Genomic DNA, 23,275 nt, shown 5'->3' on the forward strand with positions numbered 1-23,275 from the left:
TGATAGCATCACGCAGTTGCTGCAGATTTGTCGGCTGTATATCCATGATGCCAATCTCCCATTCCACCACATACCAAAGGTGCTCTACTGGATTGGGATCTGGTGACTGTGAAGGCCATTGGCGTACATTGAACTCAGAGGCATGTTCAAGAAACCAGTTTGAGGTGATTTGAGCTTTGTGACATGGTGCATTCTCCTGCTGGAAGGAGCATATATGAAGATGGGTACACTGTAGTCATAAAGGGATGGACATGGTCAGCAATAATGCTCAGGTAGGCCGTGGCATTTAATCGATGCTCAGTTGATACCAAGGGGCCCAAAGTGTGCCAAGAAAATATCCCCATGTCACCACCACCAGCCTGAACCTTTGATACAAGGCAGGATGTTGTTTATGCCAAATTCTGACCCTACCATCTGAATGTTGGAGCTGAAATTGAGACTCATCGGAGTAGGCAACTTTTTCCGATCTTCTATTGCGCAACTTTGGTGAGCCTGTGCAAATTGTAGCCTCAGTTCCCTGTTCTTAGCTGACAGCAGTGGCAACCAGTGTGGTCTTCTGCTGCTGTAGCCCAATCTGCTTCAAGGTTCGATGTGTTGTGCATTCAGAGATGGTATTCTGCATACCTTGGGTGTAACGAGTCGTTATTTGAGTTACTGTTGTCTGCCCATTCTCCTCTGACCTCATAAACAGGGCATTTTCATCCACACAATTGCCACACACTGGATTTTTTTTCTTTTTCGGACCATTCTATGTAAACCCGAGAGATGGTTGTGCATAAAAATTTCAATAGATCAGCAGTTTTTGAAATACTCAGACCAGCCCGTCTGGCACCAACAACCATGCCTTGTTCAAAGTCACTTAACCAGTTCCCGACCGGAGCACGCCGATGTATGTCGGCAGAATGGCATGGGCAGGTATATTGGTGTACAGGTATGTCCAATCTTTATTGCCGCCCTGCCATCACGAGTGCGCCGCCAGCGGCGCGCTCACGTGCCGGTCAGGACTCCCGTGAGTCCGGTCGCGTGTCCCGCGGATTTGATCCCCGCGGGCACACCCGGGATCGTCTCACGGGGCGGCTGAACGGAGAAACAGCATTTCTCCATTCTGCTTAGCAACTAGTGATGCTGATCTCTGCTCCATGTGATTGGAGCAGAGATCATTGTTCACTAAATGAAAGCCCAGCCCCCAACAGTTAGTAACACGCCCCTAGGAACACTTAACCCCTACACTGCCACCCACTGGTTAACCCCTTCACTGCCAGTGTCATTTACACAGGAATCTGTGCATTTATATAGCAGTGATTGCTGTATAAATGACAATGGTCCCAAAAATGTGTCAAAAATGTCCGATGTGTCCGCCATAATGTCGCAGTCACAATACAAATCGCTGATCACCACCATAACTTGTAAAAAAAAATTATTAATAAAAATGCCATAAAACTATCTCCTATTTTGTAAACGATATAACGGCTTTGCGCAAACCAATCAATAATCGCTTATTGCGATTGTTTTTTTAACCAAAAATATGTAGAAGAATACGTATCGGCCTAAACTGAGGGATAAAAATGTTTTTTTATATTTTTTTGGGGGATATTTATTATAACAAAAAGTAAAAAATAATGTTTTTTTTTTTCAAAATTGTCGCTCTATTTTTGTTTATAGTGCAAAAAAATAAAAACCGCAGGGGTGATGAAATACCACCAAAAGAAAGCTCTATTTATGGGGACACGACCGCGCAATTGTCAGTTAAAGCGACACAGTGCCGAATCGCAAAAAGTGGTCTGGTCTTTGACCAGCAAAATGGTCCGGGGCTGAAGTGGTTAAATCCCCTTTCTTCCCCATTCTGATGCTCGGTTTGAACTTAAGCAAGTCGTCTTCACCATGTCTAGGTTGAGTTGCTGTCATGTGATTGGCTGATTAACACCTTATGTTGCACCAAGCAGTTGAACAGGTGTACCTAAAAAAGTGTCTGGTGAGTGTAGTTTTCCCCATATAGGTATGAGGATCAGTTAACCACATACATTGGGCCGTATGGTGTATATCGTTTTTTGTGCATACTTTTCATTTTTTATGATTAATGAATCTCCTTTATCCTGTTGGCAGTCCGGCTACGTGATTGGGATGTTAACCACCCTACCGCAGAGCGACATAGCATGGATAGACACGGAGCTGAGGCGCGCTGGTGAACACATAAAGGAAATCAAATATGTCAATGTGTCTAACATTAAGACAAAGGATTTTGACAAGGCCCTTTCTGATTCTACATTCTGCCTGTACATCCTCACCGAGCATAAATGGAAAACTCTCCTTTCTCGTACAGAGAGAAAAAAAGCTCTTGCAAGCTTTGGTGAGTGATAGGACATTGTACAGATATATGCCATTTTACCAAAAGTATTGGGACACCTGTCTTTACACGCACATAAAATTTAATGGCATCCCAGTCTTAGTCCGTAGAGTTCAATATTGAGTTGGCCTGCCTCTTTCAGCTATAACAGCTTCAACTCTTCTGGGTAGGCCGTCCACAAGGTTTAGGAGTGTGTCTATGGGAATGTTTGACCGTTCTACCAGAAGAGTATTTGTGAGGTCAGGCACTGATGTTGGGGCAAGAAGGCCTGGCTCGCAGTCTACACTCTAAAATATCCCAAAGGTGTTTTATCAAGGTCAGGATCAGGGCCAGTCAAGTTCATCCACCTCCATGTCTGTATAGACCTTGCTTTGTGCACTGCTGCAAAATCATGTAGGAACAAGAAGGGGCCGTCCCCAAACTGCTCCCACAAAGTTGGGAGCATGAAATTGTCCAAAATGTCTTGGTATGCTGACTTCTTAAGAGTTCCCTTCACTGGAACTAAAGGGCCGAGCCCAACCCCTGAAAAAACAACCCCCACACCATAATACCCCCTCCACCAAATGATCTGGACCAGTGCACAAAGCAAGGTCCATAAAGACATGGATGAGCAAGTTTGAAGTGGAGATACATGACTGGCCTGCACACAGTCCTGACCTCAACCCGATAGAAAACCTTTGGGATGAATTATAGTGGAGGCTACATGCCAGACCTTCTCATTCAACATCAGTGCCTGGCCTCACAAATGTGCTTCTGGAAGAATGGTCAAACATTCCCATAGACACACTCCTAAACCTTGTGGACGGCCTTCCCAGAAGAGTTGAAGCTGTTATAGATGCAAAGGGTGGGCCAACTCAATATTGAACCCTACGGACTAAGACTGGGATGCCATTAAAGTTCACGTGCGTGTAAAGGCAGGTGTCCCAATACTTTTGGTAATCTAGTGTAAGTTTAGTTTTGGGATTATTACATTCTTTTCTCAATACAGGGAAGAAGAAACCAATTGTGCTAATTGTAGACATGATAGACAGCAGTGATGAGGAGAAGACTCGGATTATAAAGGACCAGCCCAAAATTAAGGACTATATCATGGATCTCTTCTTATTCAAAAAAATAGAAGAAAAATCGGACATTCCGCAGGACAGCGGCATTGGCCAAGCATCTACGAGCTTCCAAGGTGAGAATAAACATCTTCAGCTAATTACATTGTATTCTCATGGTTCATACAAAACCTATGTGGTTAAAAGGAGGCTTTAGAAACCTGTGTTCCTGGGTTCTGTTCCTATCCAGAACTCGACCTGCATGAGGTTTGCATGTGAATCCTAAGATTGTGTGGATTTACTAGATGTGCTCCAGTTCACTCCTCCAATATGTCTCTGTAGGAGAATGGTATAGGCATTAGATTGTAAGCTCTTTGAGGAGAAATCATTTTAGAAGCAGGATCCGGGAGAGATTCTATTCTTCACACTCTCATTTGTTACCCCTAAGCCCCCGTACACACGGTCTGACATTCCGACAACAAAATCTGTCTGATTTTTTCTGAAACTGGTGTTGCACACACACGGTCAGACAAAGTTGTCGGAAAATCCGATCATTCAGAACGTGATGACGTTCGTTCGTTACAACGGGACTACGTTCAGGCTAGTAGCTTTGGTGTAGGAATTTGATCTGAGCATGCACTTTGTCCGATCGGAATCCTCTACAAACGATCGGATCATGTTGTGGGAAAATGTTATATCCAGCTCTCAAACTTTGTTGGTCGGACATTCCAGACGGAAAAAGTCTGATGAAGCCCACACACGGTCGGATTATCCGACAACGTGGTCCGATCGGATAATTTCCATCGGAATGTCCGACCGTGTGTACAGGGGCTTAGAGCCTTTCTCAAGATTTTTATCCCAAAGGAATCCTTGCAATAACTATCCTGTCTTAGCCCTTGTACACACGGTCGGACATTCCGACAACCAAATCCGTCGGATTTTGTTCGACGGATTTTGCCCGACAGATTTTGTCCGAAACTGTTGCATACACACGGTCGGACAAAGTTGTCAGAAAATCCGATCGTACTTAACGTGATGACGTTATTTCGTTACGATGGGACTACGTTCGGGCTAGTAGCCAATAGCTTTGGTGTAGGAATTTGATCTGAGCATGCGTGGCACTTTGTCCGATCGTAATTCTCTACGCATGATTGGACAAAGTCCGATCGGATCATGTTGTTGGAAAATTTTATAGCCCAGCTGGAAAACTTGGTCCGTCGGATACTCCAACGGAAACAGTCCGATGGAGCCCATACACTGTCGGATTATCCGGCAACACGGTCCTATCGGACATTGTCCATCGGAATGTCCAACCGTGTGTACAAGGGCTAAGACAACCCTTGCTAATAATTACTATAGCTTCAGCTTACAGCATTTTAGCATTAGAATCACTGTGTAGATTTCTCCTTGCATTCAAGGTCCTTGGGGAAAATTCCCCCTTCCAAATAGCTAAAAGAACGTTTGTTGTCAGTGGTTATCTTTCTGAGAAGTAGGGGAAGAAGTATCGATTTTTAAGACTTTCTTTCCCTACTTTATGTTTTCAGCTGGGGCGAGCTCTCTCCTTGTCGGCAATCCTAGCGGTTTGCCATGCAAGTGGGACTTGGTGGAGCTTTGAGCTACACCTGTAATTTGCGTTGCGGGTCACAATGAGACAGTGAGTACCTTTCTAAAAAGCTGAGATTCTAAGGTTCGTTGCTCAAGGAACTCCTGGAAACCTCTGGAGGAACCCTGGTTTACAAACACTGCCCTAAAGGGATGGTTCCAAGCACTGTACAAAGTGTAGCATTATGTGTTGTGCTGTAAAAAGAACAATATGAAAAAATGTGGGTGTGTGTTTATATATATAAATATTACCAAAAGTTTTTGGGACACATGCCTGTACACACACATGAACTTTAATGGCATCCCAGTCTTAGTCTGTAGGGTTTAATATTGAGTTGGCCCACCCTTAGTAGCTATAACACCTTCACCTCTTCTGGGAAGGCCGTCCACAAGGTTTAGGAGGGTGTCTATGAGAAGTTTTGACCATTCTTCCAGAAGTGCATTTCTGAGGTCAGGCATTAATGTGGTCTTGAAGGTCTGGCTCGCAGTCTCCGCTCTAATTCGTCCCAAAGGTGTTCTATCGGGTTGAGTTCTGGACTCTGTACTTGCCAGTCAAGTTCCTCCACCCCAAACTCCCTCATCCGCGTCTTTATGGACCTTGCCTTGTGCATTTTTGGTTCAATTATGATTTCAGGAAGGGCTTCCAAAATCAATTTGAACAATTGTTCATAATTTTCTGTTCCTGTAATTTACACTTTTTTTGGGCCTAGTTTTGATTTCCATTGATATCAATGGATCTTCCAGTCTGATAATTTTGAGCTTTGATTTTCTTTTAAGTGCAGCAAAATGTAGTTCACTCATCTCTAGTAAATATCTCTATGTAGGTTTTTATTTTTTTATTTGAAGATTAGGAGAACTACTGTTCTGTTTTGGCTTTTTGGATTTTTTTTTTACTCAACTCTGCAGTATAACATATATATATATATATATATATATATATATATATATATATATATATATATATATATATATATATACAATGGTTTGTCTATCATAATCCCTATAAAAATATCCTAAAGGTGAAAAATCGTATTGTACAATCTCTCGTTAATCACCTTTTAGCTTTTTACAATGAGTGCCCATCAATATATTCAATTCATATACATTTAAGCAGACTTTCATATTATAGTCTAACATCTTGCTACCTACATAATGTGTATGTGAAGCAACAAAGAGAATAGGATTTAATGCTCTTATGCCATTGGACATCCATGGGCAGCAGAGCCTTAGCCCCTGTACACACGGTCCGAGATTTCAACAACCAAATCCGTCGGATTTTCTCCGTCGGATTTTGTCTGTCGGATCTTGCCCGAAACTGTTGCATACACACGGTCGGACTAAGTTGTCGAAAAATCCGATCTTTCAGAACGTAATCACGTAATTTAGTTACGATGGGACTACGTTCACACTAGTAGCCAATAGCTTTGATGTAGGAATTTGATCTGAGCATGCATGGCACTTGGTCCAATCAAAATTCGCTACACATGATCGGAGTATGTCCGATCGGACCAGTTGGTCGGGAAATATTTCCAACATGTTGGAAAATTGGGTCCGACGGATATTCCAACGGAATCAGTCCGATGCAGACCACACACAGTCGGATTATCCGACGACGCGGTCCGAAAGGACACATTCCGACTGATTCTCCGACCGTGTGTACAAGGGCTAACTGTGTTGCTCTTAGTGCTCTCTCCTGGCACAGTTAAAGACAGCCTTTGGTTCATACTAATTAGTCAGCAGGGCCGGCTCTCGATCATGTGACCACTGTGGCAGCCAATCGCAGTGGTCACAAGACTCTAGCCTTCTTGCCCCCGGGGGGTTGGGTTGGAAGGGGTTCTGTTGATTGTACAGACTATACTGTTTGTGATATACTGTTATATATTGAGTTATATTGAAGTGAAATGTCTGCTTTTCATAGGTGGATCCTTGGAAAACAAATTACCTGAAGAAAATCTGGATCAACACAGAAATTCTCCATACCATCTACCAAAGCCTGCTGGCAGAGGTAGTCCTCCATTTCCTCTGAAGAAGAGTTTATAAGAACTTATCACCACCGTAACATTTTTCTGCGCTTCCAGTTAACTATTACAAGACACAAAGACCTCATTATTAGTTTAAAATGGGTTCTTTTCAGAACCAGCCATTAAGAACTGATAAGTTATGCAGTATACAGTATCTTACAAAAGTGAGTACACCCCATTTTTGTAATATTTTATTCTATCTTTTCATGTGACCGCACTGAAGAGCTGACACTTTGCCACAATGTAAAGTAGTATAATAAATAGTATAATATTTTCAAAAATGCGAGGGGTGTACTCATTTTTGTGAGATACTGTATACTGCATAACTTATCAGCGCTTAATGGCTGGTTCTGAAAAGAACCCCCTTTAAACTAATAATGAGGTCTTTGTGTCTTGTAATGATTAACTGAAAGTGCAGAAAAATGTTATGGTGGTGATAAGTTCTTATAAGCTCTTCTTCAGAGCTTATACTGTACAATATATACAAATAAGCAGGTCCAAACATGGGACACATGATTGCAGTCACAGGCAGTTTATAGAGTTTCTCTCCCTGCAAAGAAGCCTCCATGGGCCTAGGGATACCTCTATTTTCTGCTTCCCCATAATTGGCAGTCAGAGGCGAACTGACCATTCGACCACTCGGGCACTGCCCGAGGGCCCCTGGGCCACTAGGGGGCCCCATCAGGGTTGCCAGCCTAAGTAAAACCAGGGACAGTATGTAAAAATCTGTGTTTTTTTTACATCTGTTTCTGAAATGTCCCTTATCAACATCCTTTTGGTCTAAAAATCCCAAGATTATAGCTGCCCCACCTCTCCAGTACCTTCTCAGTCAATAGAAACATGTCTGTGTATACTGTGTGTACATGTATGTGTATACTGTGTGATTGTAAACTGTGTGTGTGTGTACTGTGTGGCCCCATAATCTCTGATTGCCTGGGGGCCCCATAATCTCCTATTGCTCGGGGGCCCCATGAGTCGTCAGTCCGCCCCTGTTGGCAGTATAGATAATCTTCTGCTTCCTCTGAGCTAGAACTTTCCTTTAGAAACATTGCAGCTGAAATTAAACACAGAATATGCTTTTCAAATGAAGAAATTAGTAAGTAGCATCAGTTAATGCTACTAACTAACATACTTTTATTGGTCCACTGTGGTCTTTGTCCATGATTTACCCATAACCTCCTACAGAGTAGCAAAAGTGCAGCGGAACCCAAGGTTCATCAACACCAGATAACCAGATATTTGTAGAGAGACATATTTTTGGGCCTTCTTCTTAAAATAGAACTTTTCTAACTATATACTGTATATATATATTTAGAGATGATTCCAAAGTGAGGATGATATTAGATTCACACTGACTTTCAGTCTCAACTTAAATCCAAATTTCAGTGTTTTTTTGTTTTGTTTTTTAAATTAGAATTCCTCAAACTCTTTGGGAAGAAAGAGACCAAGGACATTTTCTTTCCCTTTGTCTGCTGTTGGCTGATCACCTCTAGCTTGACTGCCAGTGCCACCAGGTCCCACCCATCTATCTTAGTATTCCTGGTGGGATTTTGTTAGATTGAAGTAGCAGATGTTTGGTCCCATTATCATATCAGGAAGGGTTTCCAAAATCAATTTGAACAATTTTTATAGTTTCCATTTCAGTTATTCACAATAACATTCACACCCTGATGAGTTTACTTCCTCTTTCATTCCCTGCAAACGTAAAGCATAATGGACTACTGTGCATCGCATCGCATAGTAGCCCATTATGTGTCACTTACCTGATACAGGAGCCAGCGAAGTCACCGCTGTTCCCTGTAGTCCAGAGCCTCCATCTTCTCAGTGGGGTCTCGCAGCTCCGCTGCTGTCATTCGGCGAATCCGCGGTGACGTCACTCCCGCTCATGCGCACGGGAGCCGACACGCATGGCATTGTGCGGCATCTTCGTCATTGACGATGCCGCGCTCAGTGCGCCTGCGCGCCGCTGTCTACGTCGCATGTGCCGTAGACGGCGGTGCCTGTCTTCGGGCAAATATCTCCTAAACCGTATAGGTTTAGGAGATATTTCTTGGACCTACAGGTAAGCCTAGATTAAGGCAAAGTGGTTTTTAAGGGTTTACAACCACTTTAAGGAACTTGTTGCCATGCAGAATTGCTACAAATTGAAAAGGTGTCAACTAGAACTTGTGCTTTAAGTGCTCTGCAAGTGTACAACTTGTCAGTGAAAATGTGCAGCAAGTTAATAGACTTGGAATTCAACACTGCCGCAAATTTGTGACGAGTTATCCTTGCGATCTGAGAAAGAGTCACTCTTCCAAAAAGCCTTCACTTAGACTCCCAGACTCTCTGCTTCCCCCATAGTTGGGAGTACAGGTAATCTTCTGCTTCCTCTGAAATAGAACTTCCCTTTAGAAGGATTACAGTTGAAATGAAAAACAAAATATAATTTTGAAATTAAGAAATCAGTCAATAGCATAATTTAAAGCTTTTTACTTGGTCCACTGAGGTCTGTGTCCATGATTTGCCCATAACCACCTGCTGGGTAGCAGAAGTGCAGAGGAGCCCAAGCTACATCAAAACCAGATAACCGGATGTTTGTAGAGAGAGAGACCTACTTTTGAGCCCTCTTCTTAAAACACATGTTCGTTAACAATATATACTGTATCTGCTAGAAATGATTGCTGAGTCAAAAGTTAGGGTGATGTTAGATTCACAATGACTCTTAAGTTGAATCCAAATTTCAGTGTTTTTTTTTTAGATTTAAATTCTTCCAAAATCTTCTGGAAGAAAGGGACCAAAGGCTTCTTGTGCACATTAGCTGATTCTGATGTTGGTCGATCTTCCTTATCTTGACTGCCAGTGCTACCAGGTCCCACCCTTTTATCTTAGTATCCCTGGTTGTATTTTTTTATGGAAATTGCGGATTTGTGGTCCCATTATCATATCAGGAAGAACTTCCAAAATCAATTTGAACAATTTTTTATTGTTTTCTAGTTCTGTTATTTATGAATTTTGGAGCCTGGTTTGGATTTTCATTGATTTCAATGAGCTTTCTAGTCCAAAATTTTTGAATTTGAGAGTTTTTTTTTGTGTTCACCCAGCTCTAATAAATATGTATATTTATTTATTTATTTATTTATTTATTTTTTTTATGTGATGATTAGGAGCACTACCATCCCATTTGGGTTTTTGGATTATTATTTTTTATAGTTATAGTTAAATAGAATTTCCAGTTCTGTTATTCACAAATGATTTTTGGTGATTTCAGTGGGCTTTCTATCCTGAAGATTTATGCCGCGTACACACGACCGGACTTTCCGGCAAACTAGGTCCGACGGTCTTTCCGTCTGACTTTCGTCGGAGTTCCGACTGACTTTCCGAACTAACGGACTTGGCCACATACGAACGGACTAAGTCCGGTTGAAAGTCTGTTTGTTCGAACGTGGTGACCTAAACGTGACCAAAAAATATCCAGTAGCCAATAGCTGCCCTTGCGTCGTATTTGGTCCGTCGCACATAGACAAACATTTTTTCAGATTTTAGTTAGTCAGAATTGAGTCCGTTTGAAACATGTTCTATTTAATTATATTATAGGTCCGCTGGAATTTTTTCCCGAAAAACGAACAGATTAGCCTACACACGATCGGATTGTCCAACGGACTAATCCCGTTGGACCTAGTTGCTGGAAACTCCGGTCGTGTGTACGCACCATTAGTATTTCAGAGGTTTGAATTGTAGCAAACCTCACCTAATTTCACCCAGGGTTTTTTAATGTAATAATTAGGAGCACTACTATTCCATTTATTTATTTTTTGTTACTATATTTTGCAGCAAAGGGAATATATACAATCAGATACCTATTAAATTATCCTAAAGCTGAACAATCTGATTGTACAAACTCTCTTTGACCACTTTTAGATTTACTAACAGCTTTTTAGAATAAGGGCCCATCAATCCAATAACATAATTACAATCAGGCAGACCGTCATATTACAGTAAATCTAAGCTTTTTCCACACATGTAATGTATGTGCAGCAGCAAAAAGGGTGCACTTTAAAGCGGGAGTCCGCCGGGAGTTCTGCCGTTATTTTTTTTTAAAAGCCAGCAGCTACAAATATAGCAGCTGCTGACTTTTAAAATAATGACACTTACCCGCCCAGCGCGCCCGCGATGTCGGCACCCGAAGCCGATCTCTCGATCGTCTCTCGGGTGCTGCCGCCGCCATCTTGGGTATGGGAATCAGGAAGGGGAGCCTTTCGGCTTAATTTCCAGGTTCCCTACTGCGCATGCGCGAGTCGCGCTGCGCAATAAGATAGACCCGCTGCCTCTGGGATCTGTGTGTTTCCCAGCAGGCAGCGGGGGACTTTCGGAAAGGGGCGTAGATCTATGCCCCTTTCCGCAGAGAGCTATCCCGGAAGTGGGTGCAGATACCTGTACTGTACAGGTACCTGCACCCCCCTGAAAGGTGCCAATTGTGGCGCCGGAGGGGGGGAGGATTCCAATGAGCGGAAGGTCCACTTTAGGGTGGACCTCCGCTTTAATGCCTACATACCACACATATGCCTCCATGGACAGAAGAGCTCATTGCATGCTCCCAGCACAGTGACCCAGCTGTCTTGGCTCATAATATAGATCAGAAGTCAGTGGGACCAGCTCCCGATCATGTGACGATACTGACAGCCATTCACACTGGTCACATGACCCGATCTGTTCTGTCCCCGGGGTACAGACCCTATTAAGGTATGCCAGGGTTGGGTGGGAAGAGGTAAGATTGTACAGACTGCAATGTATGTGCCAATATAGAGTTACTGTGTATTGTAGTGAAAATGGCTGTTTTTCTTAGGTGGATCATTGGAAAGAAAATTACCTGAAGACAATCTGGATCAATACAAACATCTTCCATACCGTCTTCCACAACCTGCTGACTCAGGTAGTCCTCCTTAACTCCTGAACAAGACCTTAAAATAATTTATCACCATCACAACATATTTTTTCTGCACTTTTAAATAGATAGTAGAAGATACAAAGGACCTTGTTATCAAAAGGGATTCCCTCTAGAATTAGCCATTCAGTACAGACAGGCATACGGGCCTAAAGCTTTCTTTATGTTGGCCTGTATGTCCATTCTCTCAAACAGGAGTAAGAGACACTTTAAAAAAGGGGTAGAAAATTTTTAGGTACAGTGGTGTGAAAAAGTGTTTGCCCCCTTCCTCATTTCCTGTTCCTTTGCATGTTTGTCACACTTAAGTGTTTCGGAACATCAAACCAATTTAAACAATAGTCAAGGACAACACAAGTAAACACAAAATGCAATTTGTAAATGAAGGTGTTTATTATTAAAGGTGAAAAAAAATCCAAACCATCATGGCCCTGTGTGAAAAAGTGATTGCCCCCTAAACCTAATAACTGGTTGGGCCACCCTTAGCAGCAACAACTGCAACCAAGCGTTTGCGATAACGTGCAATGAGGCTTTTACAGCATCCTGGAGGAATTTTGGCCCACTCATCTTTGCAGAATTGTCCTAATTCAGTTACATTAGAGGGTTTTCGAGCATGAACGGCCTTTTTAAGGTCATACCACAACATCTCAATAGGATTCAGGTCAGGACTTTGGCTAGGCCACTCCAAAGTCTTCATTTTGTTTTTCTTCAGCCATTCGGTGGTGGACTTGCTGGTGTGTTTAGGATCATTGTCCTGCTGCAGAACCCAAGTTCGTTTCAGCTTGAGTACACGAACAGATGGTCGGACATTCTCCTTCAGGATCTCTTGGTAGACAGCAGAATTCATAGTTCCTTTTATCACGGCAAGTCTTCCAGGTCCTGAAGCAGCAAAACAGCCCCAGACCATCACACTACCACCACCATATTTTACTGTTGGTATAATGTTCTTTTTATGAAATGCAGTGTTCCTTCTACGCCAGATATACTTGGACACACACCTTCCAAAGAGTTCCACTTTTGTCTCATCGGTCCACAGAATGTTGTCCCAAAAGTCTTGGGGATCATCAAGATGTGTTGTGGAGAAATTGAGAAGAGCTTTGATGTTCTTTTTGCTCAGCAGTGGTTTTCTCCTTGGAACTCTGCCATGCAGGCCATTTTTGCCCAGTCTTTTCCTGATGGTGGAGGCATGAACGCTGACCTTAACTGAGGCAAGTGAGGCCTGCAGTTCCTTGGACGTTGTTGTGGGGTCTTTTGTGACCTCTTGGATGAGTCGTCGCTGCGCTCTTGGGGTAATTTTGGGCGGCCGGCCACTCCTGGGAAGGTTCACCACTGTTCCATGTCTTCGCCATTTGTGGATAATGGCTCTCACTGTGGTTCGCTGGATTCCCAAAGCTTTGGAAATGGCTTTATAACCCTTTCCAGACTGATAGATCTCAATTACTTTCTTTCTCAATTGTTCCTGAATTTCTTTGGGTCTCGGCATGATGTGTAGCTTTTAAGGATCTTCTGGTGGACCTTACTGTGTCAAGCAGCTCCTATTTAAGTGATGCCTTGATTGTGAACAGGTGTGGCAATAATCAGGCCTGGGTGTGGCTAGAGAAATTGAACTCAGGTGTGGACAACCACAGTTATAGTATGTTTTAACAAGGGGGGCAATCACTTTTTCACACAGGGCCATGATGGTTTGGATTTTTTTTCACCTTTAATAATAAACACCTTCATTTACAAATTGCATTTTGTGTTTACTTGTGTTGTCCTTTACTATTGTTTAAATTGGTTTGATGTTCCGAAACACTTAAGTGTGACAAACATGCAAAGGAACAGGAAATGAGGAAGGGGGCAAACACTTTTTCACACCACTGTATATAGTATATGCAAATAAACAGGTCCAAACCCAGGAACATTATTGCAGTCACAGCCAGTCTGCTTAACCCAGATAGCAAGCAATTGTTCTTCGAGTTTGAAAAATGACTTGCTAAGCGATTGCTAGACCTGCCAGGCTTCACACGTTTGTTGCACAATTGCAGCAATTCCGCATTGCATGACTCTAGATCAACTTTCTTTATATTAGCTTTCTTTATATTAGCCTGTATGTCCATTCTCTCAAACAGGAGAAAAACACTTAAAAAGGGTACAGTATATAGCATATGCAAATAAGCAGGTCCAAAACCGGAAGCAGTATTGCAGTCACAGGCAGTCTGTTTAACCCAGATAGCACGCAATTGCGAGTTTGAAAAATGACTTGCTAAACTGATGCTAGACATGCCAGCCTTCACAATTTTGTTGCACATTTACAGCAATTCCGCATTGCATGACTTCAGATCAACTTTCTTTGCAAACATTCTGCAAGTCTGCTGCAAGTTCTGGTTCAGATATGTTGTGCAATCTCACCACAGGGGGGGGGGGGCACTGTAGCTAAATTTTCATGCTGTAGACTTGCATAACTCTTGCTGTAGATTCACCACTGCAACTTTGCTCTTGCTAGAGACTTGCCACGTAAATTGGCTACAAATTGGAAAAGTATCAACTAGAACTCGTGCTTTAAGTGCTCTCCTAGAGTGTACAACTTGCCAGTGAAAATGTGCAGAAAGATAATATAAGTCAACACTGCCAAAGATTTGTGATGAGTTATCCTTGCTATCTGAGAAAGAGTCTTCTACAAAGCCTTCACTTAGACTCCTAGACTCTCTGCTTCCCCCATAGTTGGGAGTACAGGTAATCTTCTACTACCTCTGAAATTAAACTTTCCTTTCAGAAGGACTCTGATTGAAATAAAAACGAATGCTACCGACTAACAGCCTTTTACTGGTCCACTAAGGCCTGAGTCCATAAATTGCCCATAACCACCTTTTGGGTAGCAGAAGTGCAGAAGATCCCAAGATTCATCAAAGCCAGATGTTTGTTGAGGGAGACTTATTTTTGGGCGCTCTTCTTATGACACATGTTCATTAACAAAAGGCATTTGGACCCAGAATGGTTGAGAACCCAGGGCGTCACCGCTGTGACCTATTTGGAGACATACTCCACAAGAGAACCCTACCACACACACAGGTGTGATCATGACTTGCCTTACAGTATAGGTATTTGGTACCTATCCCAGGCGTGCGGCGGAGCCCAGAGGTATCACTCCTTCCCTCTGTCTCCCCAATCCCCCCTCCCATCCTCTCCCCTCCCCCCTTTTCTCCCTCTTCACTTCTCTCCCTCTTTTTTTTCCTTCTTCTCCTTTTTTTCTCTCTCTGTGCCCTTACTAGTTCTCTCTGCCCCCTATATTCTTTTACAGACCGCAATACAATCCATCATTCCCCACCACCAATCAATAGCAATATTGTGCAACGGACCGTGATGACCTGACTGTCCAAACACGAAATACACTGTCTAGACTTGACCTGACGGCGGAATAACCTTCAGTCGGGACGTCACCTTACTGAACAGACGTAAGAATAGGTATCCCACGCTAGAAGCTAGCCCTCTCACATTAGCATTGCTTCTGGTGGAGGCTTATCCTACCTGGCCTGAGAAACACTTGCACTAACCCATCTTATGAAAGTTAGCTCAAAGCAGCCTAGACAGAAGTTCCAAAGCAGTGGGCCCCGATTTACATATACATAGGAATAGAGCCATGCTTAGAGGAGAGGTTATAAAAATCACCAGGTGGAAGTGGCTGGCCACTTAGTCTGAACACATGAGGGGAGGTAAGCAAACAGGAAGATCACTACATAACCATGACAGGTGTTTAGGCGGTAGGCTGATCCCTACCTTCAGTAGAGATCAGGTGACCAATGCCTTTATATTTAGTGATTGGAAAAGCTGTCTTACTGGATGGAAGGGCAGCTGGGGGTCCTGTTACATGGAAGGTATAGATACGGTTCTAATGCACGATAGGGTAGATGGGGTTTTGTAGTGAAATATCTGTTTTATCTGTTTTTCTTAGATGGATCATTTCAAAATCCATTACCTGCACCAAAACCGGATCAATACAGAACGCCTTCATACCGTCTACCAAAACCTGCTGGCACAGGTAGTCTTCTATTACCTCTGAAATAGACCCTATGCAAGCTTATCACCTCTATAACATGATTTCTTCTTGCATTTTCACATAGATAGTAGAAGATGAAGAAGACTCATTAACAGTTGAAAAGGGGTTCATCCTAGAACCTGGGGTAGCTAGGGTGATCCCACTTGATGTTAGCGTAACTGGAGGACCTATTGGATGGCAAGAGAGTTAGGGGTCTTATTGTATGGCAGAGCAGCTGGGGTTCCTGCTTGATGGAAGGATAGCTGGGAGGGGGCCTTCTGAATAACAGGGCAACTGGGGGATCTATTAGATGCCAGAGTATCTGTATATCCAATTGGATGACAGGGCAACCGGGGTGACCTATTAGATGTCAGGGAAACTGGAGTGTCCTATTGGATGGCAGAGTAGCTGTAGGTCCAGTTGGATGACAGGGTAACTGGGATGTCCTATTAGATGGCAGGGTCCTATTGGATGGCAAAGTAGCTGGGGGTCCCAATGAATGCCGTTTCCTATTAAGATCATACCCTATTAAAAAAAATGTATTATCCTTGTGTAGTAAAAACTGACAACCCCCCGAGCTGGGTGCTAGAGTTTACCAATATATTGGTTACTTATTTTCTTTCTGTCTAACAATGATTTTCTGTTTCAGTCTAATCATTCACTCAGATATCAGTCACTAAGTTCATTTACTCATTCAGTTATGATAATGTTGCTAGGATTTAAATTATTTTGCTTAACAAGATTCATGATACATATATTTTTACACACAGGCCTTCAGACTGAAACAACACAGGTAAAACATGTATCATATTAAATTTGCTATGCTATTGCTTTATGATTATTATTATTATTATTTGGATAGCAAAATGGTTGTAGATTTCTAATGTACAACAGATCCATTTCTGCCATAAGCTTTTTTTGTTTAACTCATTTTTATTGATTTAAAAGTTTTTTAGACAGAATTAACAAAAAGAAACATGACAGTATACATCATATAATACGGACTGTTATACAAATAAACATGATTGTACAAAAAGGACATCTTTCTTAGATTTCGTTTACTTTATCATTAGGTAATCAATAAACTTTACAAACGATCGTTCTGTACTCATGTGTTTCAAAGGCCTTCTCTCACTCTGACATGTAAATATTTGAAAGATATAAATCATTCGAAAAGCAAATTATTAGATGCTACAGATGAGCTAAGTGATATTCTCTTACTATCGTGTTGTGGAACTATAGACATATAGTTTCGCTAGAATCCTCCTTTAAACGAAACCAGTTGTTAGGGATGGCCGAACAGTTCGCCCGGCGGTCGTTTCGCGGCAAATTTCGGCTGTTCGCGGTCCGCCATTTCGGCGGACTATTGGCGCCGTTCGCCCGGCGGACTTCCGTGTTTTTACTGTGTAAAGGAACTTTGACCTGATGACACATCCATCATGGGGTACAGGACAGCCAGTTGAGACATGACAGCACATGGACACTTGGACATTCCCCCTAACTTATAAATACACCCGATCCGGCGGCCATTTTACATTCTTTCTTCTGTCACTATAGGGAAAGGTTGCTGTTTGGAGCAGGGAGAGATAAAACGCTAGCTATTTGGTACACAAAAGTTCTTTTCAGGACTGGTATAGGTGTTAGGTGTATATAGGTTTGCTGTGCTACTGATTGTTGCAGCAGCCTGAGTGTCTTTTGTCAGTTTAGAGAAAGGGACAGGGCGCTGTGTGCTGCTATTTTAGGGACAGCCAGATTAGTCATCATCATCATCATCATCATTAGCTGTTACTATCAGGTCCACAAAAGTGCTATTCAAGTAACCAGTTATTGTTCCAGTCTCCTCTGTTTTGCCAGTTTGTATAGGGACAGGAAGGAAGCAGTGTGTCAGGCAGTGAGGGTCAGTTTAAACAGTAGCTGTTACTATTAGTTCCACAAAGGTTCTTTTCAGGACTGGTATCAGTGGTATGGTAATAGGCTTGTACACGTATAATATTCTTTCTTCCAAATATAGAAAGAATATTATACTTGACTTCTGCCCTTCTGCTGTAGTCTGCTAATCATTCACAACTCACTTGTTCCACAAAGCTCTTTATCAGGACTGGTAACTTGGTCTGTGTAGGGTGCTACAGTACATAGGGTTGAGTGAGGTACAGTCTGACGTTCTGTAAGGACTGGTATCGGTCCACAATACATAGGGTTGAGGTGCACTACTGCTGACCGCTGCCCTATACTGCAGCAGTCCTTCAGCAGTATAGGGACTGACGTGCAGTCTGCTAATCAGTCACACACAACCTACTTGGTCCACAAAGGTCCTTATAAGGACTGGTAAGGTCGAGGGTGCTACAGTACATAGGGTTGAGGGAGGTATAGTCTGCTGTTCTGTAAGGACCGGTATCGGTCCACAATAGATAGGGTTGAGGTGCACCACTGCTGACCGCTACCCTATACTGCAGCAGTCCTTCAGCAGTATAGGGACTGACGTACAGTCTGCTAATCAGTCACACACAACCTACTTGGTCCACAAAGGTCCTTATAAGGACTGGTAAGGTCCAGGGTGCTACAGTACATAGGGTTGAGTGAGGTACAGTCTGCTGTTCTGTAAGGACCGGTATCGGTCCACAATAGATAGGGTTGAGGTGCACCACTGCTGACCGCTGCCCTATACTGCAGCAGTCCTTCAGCAGTATAGGCACTGACGTACAATCTGCTAATCAGTCACACACAACCTACTTGGTCCACAAAGGTCCTTATAAAGACTGGTAACTTGGTGTAGGGTGCAACAGTACATAGGGTTGAGTGAGGTACAGTCTGCTGTTCTGTAAGGACCGGTATCGGTCCACAATAGATAGGGTTGAGGTGCACCACTGCTGACTGCTGCCCTATACTGCAGGAGTCCTTCAGCAGTATAGGGACTGACGTACAGTCTGCTAATCAGTCACATACAACCTACTTGGTCCACAAAGGTCCTTATAAAGACTGGTAACTTGGTGTAGGGTGCTACAGTACATAGGGTTGAGTGAGGTACAGTCTGCTGTTCTGTAAGGTCCGGTATCGGTCCACAATAGATAGGGTTGAGGTGCACCACTGCTGACCGCTGCCCTATACTGCAGCAGTCCTTCAGCAGTATAGGGACTGACGTACAGTCTGCTAATCAGTCACACACAACCTACTTGGTCCACAAAGGTCCTTATAAGGACTGGTAAGGTCCAGGGTGCTACAGTACATAGGGTTGAGTGAGGTACAGTCTGCTGTTCTGTAAGGACTGGTATCGGTCCATAATACATAGGGTTGAGGTGCACCACTGCTGACCACTGCCCTATACTGCAGCAGTCCTTCATCGGTATAGGGACTAAGAGTTTTGTCACAGGGTGATTTAAAAAATGACAGGCAGAGGAAGAGGCAGGCCCTTCCGCAGGGGTGGTAGGGGTAGGGCAGGAGCACCAGCCTTGTGCCAAAGTGGGAAGTTGCAGAAGGTGCGTTCAATTACTTTAAAGGACGCACCAGACTTGGTTGAGTGGCTCACTCAGCCTTACTCTTCTGCACCCTCCTCATCCTCTCGATCTGCACCCTCTTCTTCACTCTCTGCTATGTGCACCCCCAAAGACACTACCACCAACAACACCACCACTACCACCACCACATACCTTCCGCTTGAGTCACAGGAATTATTTTCCGATCCATATCAAGAGGACATTTCTGATGCGCAGCCACTCTTGGTATTGGATCAGGAAGAGGAGGTAGCAACAACCGCTACTCAGCAGTCTGACGACAGTACCCAGATCAGCCCAAGGAGGAGGTTGGTCCCCGGTGTTGCTGCCTACTCCGAGATCTCTACTTATAGCGGTGGGGAAGGTAACGTTGATGATGACGTGTCTAGTGATGTCACGTGGGTGCCCACAAGAGAGGAAGAGGAGGGGAGTTCAGAGGGAGATATGGACCAGCAGATAGGGAGGAGAAGCAGGAATAACTTACATTGCACAGGAGGGACAAAGCAGACTGCAAATGTATCAGGAGCGAGTCATCGACCATGTACGGTCACATCTGGTGCTCCCAGGACACCGGTACATGGCTCCGCAGTGTGGGCTTTTTTTAACGTGTCCGCTGCTGACAATAGCGTTGCCATCTGCAATCTTTGCAGTCAACGCATTAGTCGCGGTAAGCCCAACACTCACCTAGGGATGACCGCCTTAAGAAGGCACATGGGCAGCCATCACCGAGCCCAGTGGGAGCAACGGAACACACAAAGCCACACTGCAGGCTCTCACCGTCCAGCCTCGTCTTCTACTTCTCCTTCTCCTCTCTCCTCACAATTGTCCTCCACTCCACCTTCCATCACGCCAAGCTCACATTTTTCTGCAAAAAGGCAGGCTTCTGTGGGCCTAATGTTCGAGCGTCAAAAAATGATGACGCCGGATAACCCTCTTGCCCAACGATTGACGGCTGGCTTGTCAGAACTCATAGCCCGCCAACTACTGCCATATAAACTGGTGGGCTCGGAGGCCTTTCACAAATTTGTGGCCATTGGAACACCACAATGGAAGGTCCCAGGAAGGAAGTATTTCTCCGAGAAGGGCATCCCAGAGCTATATGGCCATGTTCAGCGGCAAGTGAATGTATCTCTGGCACACAGTGTCGGTGCCAAGATACATCTGACCACAGACACGTGGTCTAGCAAACACGGGCAGGGAAGGTATATCACTTTTACTGCCCACTGGGTGAACCTTCTGACGGCCGTCAAGCATGTAACCCGTGGCACCCTTGTAGATTTGGTTTTACCGCCACGGATTGCATGCAGGCCTGACTCTTCTTCTCCTCCTCCTCCTACTCCATCCTCCTCCCTCTCCTCCTCAGCTGCCTCCTCCTTTTCCGCTGCTAGCGTCTCTTCCGCTGCACCGCCCAAGCTCCCCAGAACCTATTCCACATGCCAGGTGAGACGTTGCCATGCCGTGCTGCGTCTGTTGTGCCTGGAAGCCAAGAGCCACACTGGCCCGGCACTCCTTTCAGCTTTGCGTTCACAGGCAGATCAGTGGCTAACACCGCTCAATTTGACAGTTGGTAAAGTGGTGTGTGACAACGGTGCCAATCTTCTTAGCGCATTGAAACAGGGCAAAATCACGCACGTGCCATGCATGGCACACGTCTTAAACTTGGTCGTGCAGCGATTCGTTGTCAAATACCCTGGGGTCCAGGACATCTTGCGGCAGGCAAGGAAAATCTCGGCCCATTTCAGAAGATCTTACACGGCCATGGCTCGCCTTGCTGACATTCAGCGGCGACACAATCTGCCGGTCAGACGTCTTATTTGCGATTGCCCGACGCGATGGAACTCAACCTTCTATATGCTTGATAGGCTGCTCCAGCAGAAACGTGCAGTTAACGTCTACCTGTATGAACTCTGCGGCAGAAACGGTTCTGGAGAGCTGGGGTTTTTTTCACCGCGCCAGTGGCTGCTCATGCGCGACGCATGCAGACTTCTGCGGCCATTTGAGGAGATCACCAAACTGGTCAGCCGCAGCCATGGCGCCATCAGTGACATGGTACCTTATGCCTTCTTTATGGAGCGTGCATTGCGTCGTGTCATTGATCAAGCTGTGGAGGAGCAGAAGCGGGAAGATGAGGAAGTCGCAATGCTGGATGAATTCCCAGGGGGGGCTACTCTATCTGAGACAAGTCAACAACAGGAGTCTGAAGAGGAGTCAGAGGAGGATGATGCCGGGGCGGATGAGGAGGAGCAAGAAGAGCATGCTTTAAACCTTTCTGGGATCCCTGTTGTGCGTGGATGGGGAGAGGAGAATGAAGAGGACGACATTATCCTGGATGATGAGCAGGAGCCAGGCCACCACACCGCTTCCACTTTAGTGCAAATGGGGGCCTTCATGCTCCAGTGTTTTAATAGGGACCCCCGTATAAAAAGCATAAGGGTCAAGGACCAGTACTGGGTGGCAACGTACTTAGACCCCCGGTACAAACACAAAATGGCGGAAATGTTACCGCCGTCGCAGAGGGCTGTCAGAATGCAGCACTTCCAGGCCTTGCTTCGAGAAATGCTGCATTCTGCTTTTGCGTGCGCTGGCAGAGGAGCAATTCCCACTCCCAGAGAAGGAGTTGCGGGTACCAATCCAACAGCGCCTGCAAGAAGAGGCCGGTTTGAAGATGTGTTGGTGACTTCGGATATGAGGTCATTCTTTCAGCCGACCCATCGACAGGTGTCATCCGGATCCAGCATCAGGGAACGCCTAGACCATCAGGTGTCCGACTACATTGGGTTAACGGCCGATGTGGATGCTCTGAGGAGTGATGAACCCCTGGACTACTGGGTGGGCAGGCTTGACCTCTAGCCAGAGCTTGCCCAATTTGCAATCGAACTGTTGGCTTGCCCCTCATCCAGTGTCCTGTCCGAAAGGACGTTCAGCGCAGCAGGGGGGGTCGTGACCGATAAGCGTACTTGCCTAGCTCACGACAGTGTTAACTACCTCACATTTCTAAAAATGAATGAGGCATGGATCTCGGAGGAATTCAACACATGTGACCAGTAGACCATGTATATGTCTATAAACAATTTTTTTAATCAAGCACACAGACCTTCTTTCTTCATTTGGCTCACTTCCTTGTCCCAAAAAAGCAAACCGTACTATATGCCCCTACCCTCCTCTTTGAAGAGGTGGAGCGGTGTCATATTTCTACTGGGGCTGCTTATGAGGGGATCACACCATCCCTGTGCTGTGCTGACTTCCTCCTGGGGGTTCTTATTATGAGGGGATCACACCATCCCTGTGCTGTGCTGACTTCCTCCTGGGGGTTCTTATTATGAGGGGATCACACCATCCCTGTGCTGTGCTGACTTACTCCTGGGGGTTCTTATTATGAGGGGATCACACCATCCCTGTGCTGTGCTGATTTTCTCCTGGGGGTTCTTATTATGAGGGGATCACACCATCCCTGTGCTGTGCTGATTTTCTCCTGGGCCTGCTTATTATGAGGGGATCACACCATCCCTGTGCTATGCTGACTTCCTCCTGGGGGTTCTTATTATGAGGGGATCACACCATCCCTGTGCTGTGCTGATTTTCTCCTGGGCCTGCTTATTATGAGGGGATCACACCATCCCTGTGCTATGCTGACTTCCTCCTGGGGGTTCTTATTATGAGGGGATCACACCATCCCTGTGCTGTGCTGATTTTCTCCTGGGCCTGCTTATTATGAGGGGATCACACCATCCCTGTGCTGTGCTGACTTCCTCCTGGGGGTTCTTATTATGAGGGGATCACACCATCCCTGTGCTGTGCTGATTTTCTCCTGGGCCTGCTTATTATGAGGGGATCACACCATCCC

At 44.6% G+C, this 23,275-nt stretch overlaps 1 protein-coding gene across 1 annotated transcript in view; it reads left to right on the top strand.

The window, feature by feature from the left end:
- LOC143923386 (uncharacterized) overlaps positions 1-23,275 on the top strand; it is an 88,149-nt gene that overhangs the window by 39,096 nt on the left and 25,778 nt on the right. The window contains exons 4-9 of the mRNA XM_077447011.1: positions 2,104-2,347; positions 3,333-3,521; positions 6,905-6,991; positions 11,833-11,919; positions 15,860-15,946; positions 16,714-16,736. Of these exons, the coding sequence (XP_077303137.1) occupies positions 2,104-2,347; positions 3,333-3,521; positions 6,905-6,991; positions 11,833-11,919; positions 15,860-15,946; positions 16,714-16,736 (717 nt within the window). The remainder of the gene's footprint in view (positions 1-2,103; positions 2,348-3,332; positions 3,522-6,904; positions 6,992-11,832; positions 11,920-15,859; positions 15,947-16,713; positions 16,737-23,275) is intronic.

Source organism: Lithobates pipiens, unplaced genomic scaffold (genome assembly GCF_037356315.1).
Source record: "Lithobates pipiens isolate NorthernLeopardFrog02 unplaced genomic scaffold, aLitPip1_a1.2 Scaffold_22, whole genome shotgun sequence".
NCBI classification, from domain to species: Eukaryota; Metazoa; Chordata; class Amphibia; order Anura; family Ranidae; genus Lithobates; species Lithobates pipiens.